The 8,560-nt window shown below is 55.2% G+C and overlaps 1 protein-coding gene across 1 annotated transcript; it reads left to right on the forward strand.

Moving 5' to 3' along the window:
• Positions 1-1,273: 1,273 nt before the first annotated feature.
• LOC114097399 (protein FAM187B-like) lies at positions 1,274-4,813 on the forward strand. The gene is made up of 2 exons (XM_027941316.2): positions 1,274-1,995; positions 4,405-4,813. Exons 1-2 carry the CDS (start codon positions 1,274-1,276, stop codon positions 4,793-4,795), a joined length of 1,113 nt encoding a protein of 370 aa, XP_027797117.2. The 3' UTR covers positions 4,796-4,813.
• Positions 4,814-8,560: the final 3,747 nt, after the last annotated feature.

Here is an 8,560-nt window from a genome sequence, read left to right on the forward strand (position 1 = left end):
CGCTGGGAAGGAATTCCGACCGCCGAGCTCCAGTGACGTCACCTCTCTGCTATGGCTGGCCCCAGGCTCCTTGCCGGGGTGTCCGAATGGGGGGGTGGGACTGGACTGTCTCTGGTTGGTTTCAGCTCCCAGTCGCTGGCGGGTGTGTGGTCTCCAGCCGCCCAGTCGCGCGGGCAGCGGGTGGGCTGTCGCCGGCGGGCGGGCGATCTCTAGCCGCCCAGTCGGCGCGGTCGGTCGCCAGCGGGCGGGCGGTCTCCAGCCGCCCAGTCACGCGGGCAGCGGGTGGACTGTCGCCGGCGGGCGTGCGGTCTCCAGCCGCCCAGTCGCGAAGGCCTGGCCTCTAGTCCCCTGGTTTCTCCTGTTAGTCCTGGTTTCTCCTGCTAGACCTGATTTCCCCTGAGTGATGCCTCTCGGCAGTTCAAACTGTACTCTGGGCCTGCCGTTTGTTGGGTGTGGAGGTGTCTATTGGGAACCCCAGCACTCTATTGTTTTGTTTTTTTTCCGCTTGCCCTTCCGCCAGCTCTGGCTAGACAGGTTTCGTTTTCGCCGCTAATGGGAGGGGGAGTTGAAGGTCAGGTGTCTCTAGTTTTCCCCGCGTCTTTATGCAGGCTCGCTCTGATAATCCCACCCCCGGAAAGCCTAGGAAAGATTTTATGCAAATTCCCCGCTGTATGGGAGCTGAGCTGAGTAACACACACCTGTTTTATTGTTGCAATCTGTCGGAGAGTGGCGGTGGTTACTTCAGCTCTCCAAGATGGTAGCCGCTGGTTTCCCTGGTGGAGTTTCCGTCGTTGTGGGGGATAGAACTGTACCGCTTCCTTCCCCGTCTGAAATCCCGAACTCAGCCCGGGGCTCAGTGGGTGCTCAGCCGGCAGGATTCCACAGAATCTGCAGCAATGTTTCTTCCTGCTTGCTGGTCGCTTCTCGGTGGTGCCCTGCCGTCTGTAGCCACGGGGCGGGCCGCGCGGATCAATCAGCCCGGGTCCTCTAAAATTCTTGACCATCCCTGGCAAGAGAGCCAAGGTGAGGTAGGTGGTAGGGAAAACCCTGAAGAGATCAATTAAGTTTCTTCCTGTCTCAGCAAAACAAAAGATTGAGAACAGAAATTAAATGGGGTTGTCAACTGGACACAAATCAAAAGGGGATGGTGACCTCACAGCCCCCTGCGGTAGATTGCCATTCATCTTGCTGCTCAGGGCTGAGGTCTGAGTTTGTGAGTGACCTCACAATGACCAGAATGGGGCTCAGCCCGCTGCCACAGCCTCAGTCCACCATGCTAAGTACCCTGTGGCTGCTGCTCAGCTTTGCTGTCCCGGTGCGGGGGATCTACAAATTTGTCAGCTGTCCCCATGGCAAGCAATGCCAGAAGGCCCTGCTGTCCAGCAATGACCTACTCCTGCAATGCAGCTCTGCTGGGGCACACTGGTACTACTTCTTCCTGCAGACCAGGAGTGGCTGGACCACCACCAACACCAGTGTTTCCAATATGGTCACGACGCCCGTAGGTCACCTTCTCATTAGAGACCCTCTGCCCTCCCAGACCGGCATCTACAGCTGCTGGAACAAGAATGGCACCCAAGAGACACAGTACGAGATTGATTTTCAGGATGTTAGTTCCCTGCATATCACACACAAAAGCCTGGACCAAGATCCCCTGCACAACGAGTCCCTGGAACTGGGTCGTCAGGAGACGGTCTTCACGCACTGGGAGCCCTGGCAGGACTGTAACCGCTGCGACGTGCCCGGGGAGCGCAAGCGCTTGGGCTACTGCTACATCCAGGAGCCCCAGGAGGAGCCCGTCCCCTGTGGGATCTTTCTGGGACAGGCCAAGTTGAAGTCCAACCGCTTGCGGCCCGAGATGCAGGTGGAAGCCTGTTTGGTGCCCTGCGACCCTCAACACTCCTACCGCCACGAGTACACCATCTTTGACAGTTTCAGTTTCAGCAAGGAGTCGGAAGCTCTGTGGCTCACCTGCTCCTTAGGATCCATCTACAGGTGATAGGACCTGGTCACCAGCACTGTCCTGGCCCCCGGCTGGGCTCCTCCAGCCGGGCAGTCTTTGTGGTTCCTCTGTGCAGGGAGGGAAGGGGTTCTGTGCAGGCCAGCCCGGCCAGCTCAGGGGTCCTCAGGCTTGAGCCCAAGGGACACAGCCCAGGTGGCCAGAGTGGGCTGGGAGGAGCCCTGGCAGAGCAATGGGCTGCCCATGAATCTGGGCGGGGGGTGGGTTGCTTCTGAGAGGCCCCTGAGTCATCTAGAAGGGCCAGCAAGGCCCTAGAGGACAGGACAGTGGCCCCCAGTTGTCCTTCAGTGCCCGTTTCCCAGAGCTTACTCTCATGTCCTGGCCTTCCTGCCCTGAGCCCCTGGGAAATCTGCCCGGCACCTCCTCTTCCCATCCCCGCTTCCCACCCCTCCCCCAGTAGATGCCCAGCAGCATCGGCGGCCACCCCAGGACAATGTCCTCTCCCAGTCCACCCTCCTGGCTCAGGAGGTGGGGACACCAAGGAGGTCATTTTTTAAGATGGGGAAACTGAGGCTTGGAAGTGTGATCCTTGCCCAGAGCATGGTGGCCATGCAGACCCTAAGCCCTGTGGACTGGCCGTGGGGTGTCCTACCCTCTGCAGAGGCCCGGGGCGGGCAGCTCCTGATTGCCTGGGGCCATGGTCAGGTGGAGGCTGATCTGCATTGCGGGCCTCGGCAGACACGAGCTCTGTGGGATCTGGGCTCAGCACCTGCACTGGGTCCTCTTGTATGGTCCACTTGTGACTTCCATTCCTCCCCCTCGCTCTGGGACCCTGTTGTCCCCCTCCCTCCTCCTCTAAGTATAAAAGCCACGGCCTCTTTCCTGAGACCAGCCAGTTCAGGAAGGCAGGAACGGAGTGCGGACCCCTCTCCCGTGTCACATGAGGAGTTCCCAGGTCCCAGGCCCAGGGAATGAGGTAAGAAGGGAGGGACGGCACAGGGAGACCACCACATGCCCTTGTTTCTAAGGCACGGAGGGGACAGAGGGGACGGCCTTTCTGGTGAAATTTTGATCTTGGGCTCTGGATTCCGCCAACCTGGGGTTCGCAATTCCGATTCTGCCATTTTCCAGTTAGGTGACTTTGGGCCCAGGGCTTCCCCTCGGAGCCTCGGATTCCTCATCCGTAGACTGGGGTCACATTCGTGATGCACAGAGTACCCTGGACTGGGTGGCTTACAACAGTGGACATTTATTCTCTCGCCTTCCCAGAGGCTGGGAGTCTGAACCCAGGTGTCCATGGGGCCAGGCACCACCTCAGTCCTTCCCTGCCTCTTCCCGGCGGCTGGTGGCAGCCAGAGATCCTGACGCTTGTCCCCGTGTTGCTCCAGTCTTTGCATCTGGCCGTCGCCGCTCGGCCTTCTTCCTGTAGGTCTGACCTCCCTGTCCAGCCTCCTCTTCTAGGAGGACTCCACCCTACCCCAGCATGACCTCGTTTTTACCTAGTCACCTCGGAAATAGCCCAGCTTCCAAGTACAGTCGCACCGAGTCCTGGGGAGGGTATCAATCTGGTGGGGGAAGGAGTGGTCAGCGCCTGAGGCCTGGCTGACCCCAGCCCCAGGGTGTCATTGTGATGTTTAAAAGGGCCAGTGACAGTCCAGGGCTCACCGCTGGGTCTTGGCCTCATGAGGAGACTGGGATATTCTCTCCTGGGCTACTCTATCCTTCCGCCACAGCTGCACCAGGCTTGCTGGGGGCCTGTTCCTTGATGTGCCAAGCACGGTCCTCGGGGCCTGGGACCCGGTACTGAGCAGACATACCCACCACCCTCGCCTTCTTGCAGCAACCACTGTATTTTTATTTCAGAACAAATAAAACACAATATTTTAGATGATGTTAAGAGTCAAAGGGAGAGGAGGACATGGAAATTGGAAATGGGTCAGGGAAGGCTTCTCAGAGACAATGCCATTGCATCCAAGACCAAAAGGAGGCAAAGGAACCATGTGGATGGAGCGAGGAACAGAGTTCCAGGCAGAGGGAACAGCCAGGCCAGAGGTCCTGAGGCAGAGGGCACCCAGCATGTCTGAGGGACATCTGGGACACCGTCTGTTCTTTGGACGCCCTGGGCATGTTGTGGGATGGGCAGGTGACTCGGGGGAGGGGAGGAGGTGAATTCAGGTAGGTGAGGGGACACAGGGGACCAGTTAGGGAGTGGTCTTGCTGATGTCTCCAAATAACTCAATGAAAGGTGCGATGCTTGATTATGTTTCCATGGTTAGAGGTGGGAAGGGACAGAGGCCTTGGCTCAGGTCACCCAGCCAGGAAGGGGTGGCGCTCTGGGGCTCCCAAGGCATGGCCCGCCCTCCCCTGTTCACCGCCCAGCCACCTCCCTGTAGAGGCAGCACCTTTCCTCTCGGGGCGTGGCCCTGACCTTGTCCTCCCCACAGGCCCATCATGTGGGAAGTCAACGGCATCCCCTTAACTTGGCGGGGCCAGCTGATCGGCCAGGGCATGAACACCGTCCTGGACACCTCCACCGGCGGCAGGCAGCTGCAGATCTTCCAGCCGGCCACGTACAAGTGCTACGTCCACCAGGAGTTCATGGCCCAGTTCAGCCCCGTGGTGGGTCCCGAGGCCCTGGAGGAGCAGAACAAGAAGGAGGAGCAGCAGTGGCAGGTGGGCAAGGTCCTGGTCCCGCCCAAGGAGGCCGACTTGGTTCTCAAGGGGCTGAAGCTGATGCTGCTCATGGTCTTCGTCCTGGCCCTGGCCGGGCTTCTCTTCAGGGTCTTCCATCCTGCCTGGGACAAGAGGAAGAACTCCGTCCTGCTGGTGAAATAAAGCGAGCCTGCTTGCCCAAGGGGACCCGGCTTCCTGTTCCTTTATGGCCTCCGCTGTCCCACAGATAGCTCCTGCCCACCCCGTGCCCACCCCGTGCCCACCCATGCCCCCCTCTGAGATGCCCTGTGGGCCACAACGGGCCCAGGGCAACAGCAGGCCCTGCCCTGCTGCAGCGTGAGGGATGGCACCCCGCTGGTCTCGGGGGAGTATCAGGTGTGGTCAGTCGCAACCTCCTCTCAATCCACTCTCCAAGGACAACACGGTGCGTGCAAATGGGCCGTCTCCAGGTCCTCCCGGCCTGCCCGGCCCCTCCTGCTTGTTCATTGTCCCAGGCTTCAAGCCACCGTGCCCCAAGTCTGGGCCCAGGGTGGCTTGAACACCCTTCATGTTGCCGGGCTTTTGCAGTGGAGGAAGCCCCCTCAGAACCACCAAAGGGACAAGGTGCCAGGCCTGGCTCTGCAAGGGAGTCACCAGGCCTGGCTGATCCCAGAAATGCTCACACTGTCGAGCAGGGTGCCAGGCGAGAGAGGAAACAGGAACGCCTTTTAAAGTTCATGGCTCTAAACCTCACTGTGGAGCAGAGACAGGACAGACCTGAGACTCTCCCAGGGCAGCCCTGGGGTCCTGGAGGACAGGGCAGAGCACCCCCCAGGCACCAGAACGCTTGGCCTGGTACCCAGAGACTCTCAGTTTCCTGCAGGACAAGGGGAAGGCCCCTGAGAATTCACGGGGACTCCCTGGGAGGCAGGGGCCAAGGATACGATGATGATGATGATAAACCCTTTTGGCCCTCAGGAGGCGTGGTTAAAACTTGCACCCTTCATCAACATCATGTCCCCACAGCCACCCACGAGGCTGCTGCCACTAGAGCCCTGTTCTGCAGCTGAGAACATCCAGGTGCGGGAGGCACAGCCACCTGCTGAGGTCACACAGTGAGTTTGGGAAGGGGACAGTGAAAGGAAATATCGGCTCCTTGCTGGCTCCTAGGAAACCCCCAGCCTGGTGTCCTGTACCTACAGTAGCCCCCCCTGGGCAGCAGCCGGCAGGGGAAGAGCAGGCGCCAACCAGCAGCCTGTGCCCACACTGGTCTACACAGCATTGAATGTCTCGTGACCCACAGCCGAGGCCATCAGCACTGTACTGTGACAGGCAGCCCCTGAGGTGACCGTGGCTTTCCACCTCCTGGTATCCACATCTTTGTGCAATCCTCTGCCCCTTGTGTGGACCAGATCTGTGACCCTGCTTCTGACCACAGCATGTGCTGACGGTGTTAGACGGCCATTCCTGAGGAGGTTGGGTCCTATAAGACCTGCCTCAGTAACCAGGAGCACAGACTGTTGTTGCTTTGATGACACAAACAGCTGCTGTGGTTTGGATAAGTGTCCACCAAAGGCCCATGTGTTAAAGACTTTGTCCCCAGCCCGTGGCTCTATTGGGGGTGGTAGAACCTTTGGAAGGTGGAGCCTAATGGGAGAAAGTTAGGTCTTTGGGGCATGGCCTTGAATAGGATATTGGGACCCTCCCTGTCTCTCTCTTCTGCTCTCCTGACACCATGAAATGGGCAGCTTTCTTCACCACGTGTTCCCACCATGAGGTGCTGCCTCCCCACAGGCCCCAAAGCAACTGGATTAACCGATCATGGGATGAAGCCTCTGAAACTGAGAGTAAACCTTTTCTCCCTAAAAGATGATTATCTCAGGTATTTTGTAATAGTAATGAAAAACTAACATAGCAGTTATGTTGAGGAAGTCCATGCAGCATGAAGCTGCAGCCTGGGAACTCTGTAGAGATAGTAAATATCAGGTTGGGGGTGGGGGATATGTTTGCTGCTCCGATGAAGCTGACTAGGATATGGAGGCAGCCATGATGGAGAAGGATATCCAGGAAATATCCAGGGGCCAGATCCTGTAGGGCCTTGTGGACCAGAGTCAGGATTTTTGGGGTACCAGGGATTGAACCCAGGAGTAGTTAATTACTCAGTCATATCACATCCCCAGCCCTTTATAATTTTCATTTTGTAACAGGATCTAGCTAAGTTGCTTAGGGCCTTGCTAAATTTATGTGGCTGTCCTCAAACTTGCAATCCTCCTGCCTCAGCCTACTGAGCCACGGGATTGTAGGTGTGTGCCATCATGCCCAGCTTTTGAGAGCAGGTCTTTATTAGAAATGAGATGGGAGCCCCGGGAGAGTTTTGAGCAGTGGAGGGACATGATTGAATGTCCATTTAAAGTGGTGATTCTGACAGGGTGGGAAGAGAAGTAGCAGCCACTTTGCAGGTGACCATAGGACAATGAGAAACGGTCACCACCAAGTGGTCAGGCCTGCCCTGGCCACCCTCTGCCTCACCTCAGAGCACAGCATAAGACACAGTATGCCCACACTCCATTCTTTGTTTTCTGAGCTGGGTCTTACATTGTTGCTAGTCTGGTCTCAAAATGCTGGGCTCAAACAGTTCTCCCACCTCAAACCCTGAGTAGCTGGGACTCGAGATGCACGCCACTGAGCCCAGCTACTTCATTTTAACCATCCATTCTGCCCTTTCCCTTCTGTATCGTCATTTTTTAAAAAAAAAAATTCTCAGGCTTACTTTTTTGAAAAAAAAATTGCTAATAAATGTCATTCCAGGAAAGTAGTCCTCCTTCTGCTGTGTTACTTTCTATGTTATCAGTCACTCATGTTCTTGGTTACCTGTGGTCAATTGTGACCTGTGAATATTAAATAGAAAATTCCAGAAGTGATTAATAAATGTATTATCAATAAATAAATTTTATTACAGTATAATAATAAATGTTCTATTTTATTATGAGTTATTGTTAATCTTTTATTATGCATAATTTATAAATTAATCATAGGTACTGATGTATAGGGGGAAAAAAGGTATCTATAGGGTTCAGTGTTATCCATGATCCAGGCACCAGTGGGGCTGTGGAATACATCTCCCATGGATAAGGTGGGGCTACTGTACTTGGCCTTGCAATCTAGCTCCTCTGACCTGCTGAGGAGGGGATGAGAAGGGGAAAATGTTCCCTTTTTTCTTTTGAAGTCGCAGAAATGCAGGCAAGGCTGCCAACAGCCTATGTATCATCTCAGTGTAAATTTTATAAAGGCTCTTTCCACATGGACACAGCCCTATATGAGGGTACTTATTGGCTTGGTGAATAGAGCATGGACTGGATTCCTACTTATCCCTTGGCTGGATACTTTGCACAGTGCTTGACTTGCACAACTCCACAAGGCAACCTGAATACAGACACTTTTCACATCATGAAATTGTCCTGGCAGATGTTACTGTATTAAAGAAGTTCTTCATGATTCTGGATTAGTCAGTCTAGAATAAGTTCTGCCGCAGTAATAAGTAGGCTCCAGAATCAACACAAAGGTCTGTTTCCTGCTCACATTATAATCAGATGCAGCTTCAATGACCTTCTTCCAGTTGAGTCAGGTGACTCAGGGATGCAGGCTTTCATCTAAAGTGTTGGTTTCCCATATCACTACAGATTGAGCAGACAGTACATAAAATCAGGTATCAAGGATACCACCAGGCCTAGAAGGGTCAAGTGTTTCCTCTATATTGAAAGGAAAGTGACCACAACACTCGGAGTGACCAAGAGATCTTTATTGCAGCAGTGCAACAGAGGAGAAGAGAGAGAAAGAGAAGGACAGAGAGAGAGAGAGAGAGGAGAGAGCACACGCGCAAAGGAGACAGAGCAAGAGAGAAGAGAGAGCAAGAGAGAGAGGCCCAGCAGGAGAGAGTTTTTATAGCCC

This window comes from Marmota flaviventris, chromosome 18, assembly GCF_047511675.1.
Source record: "Marmota flaviventris isolate mMarFla1 chromosome 18, mMarFla1.hap1, whole genome shotgun sequence".
NCBI lineage: Eukaryota > Metazoa > Chordata > Mammalia > Rodentia > Sciuridae > Marmota > Marmota flaviventris.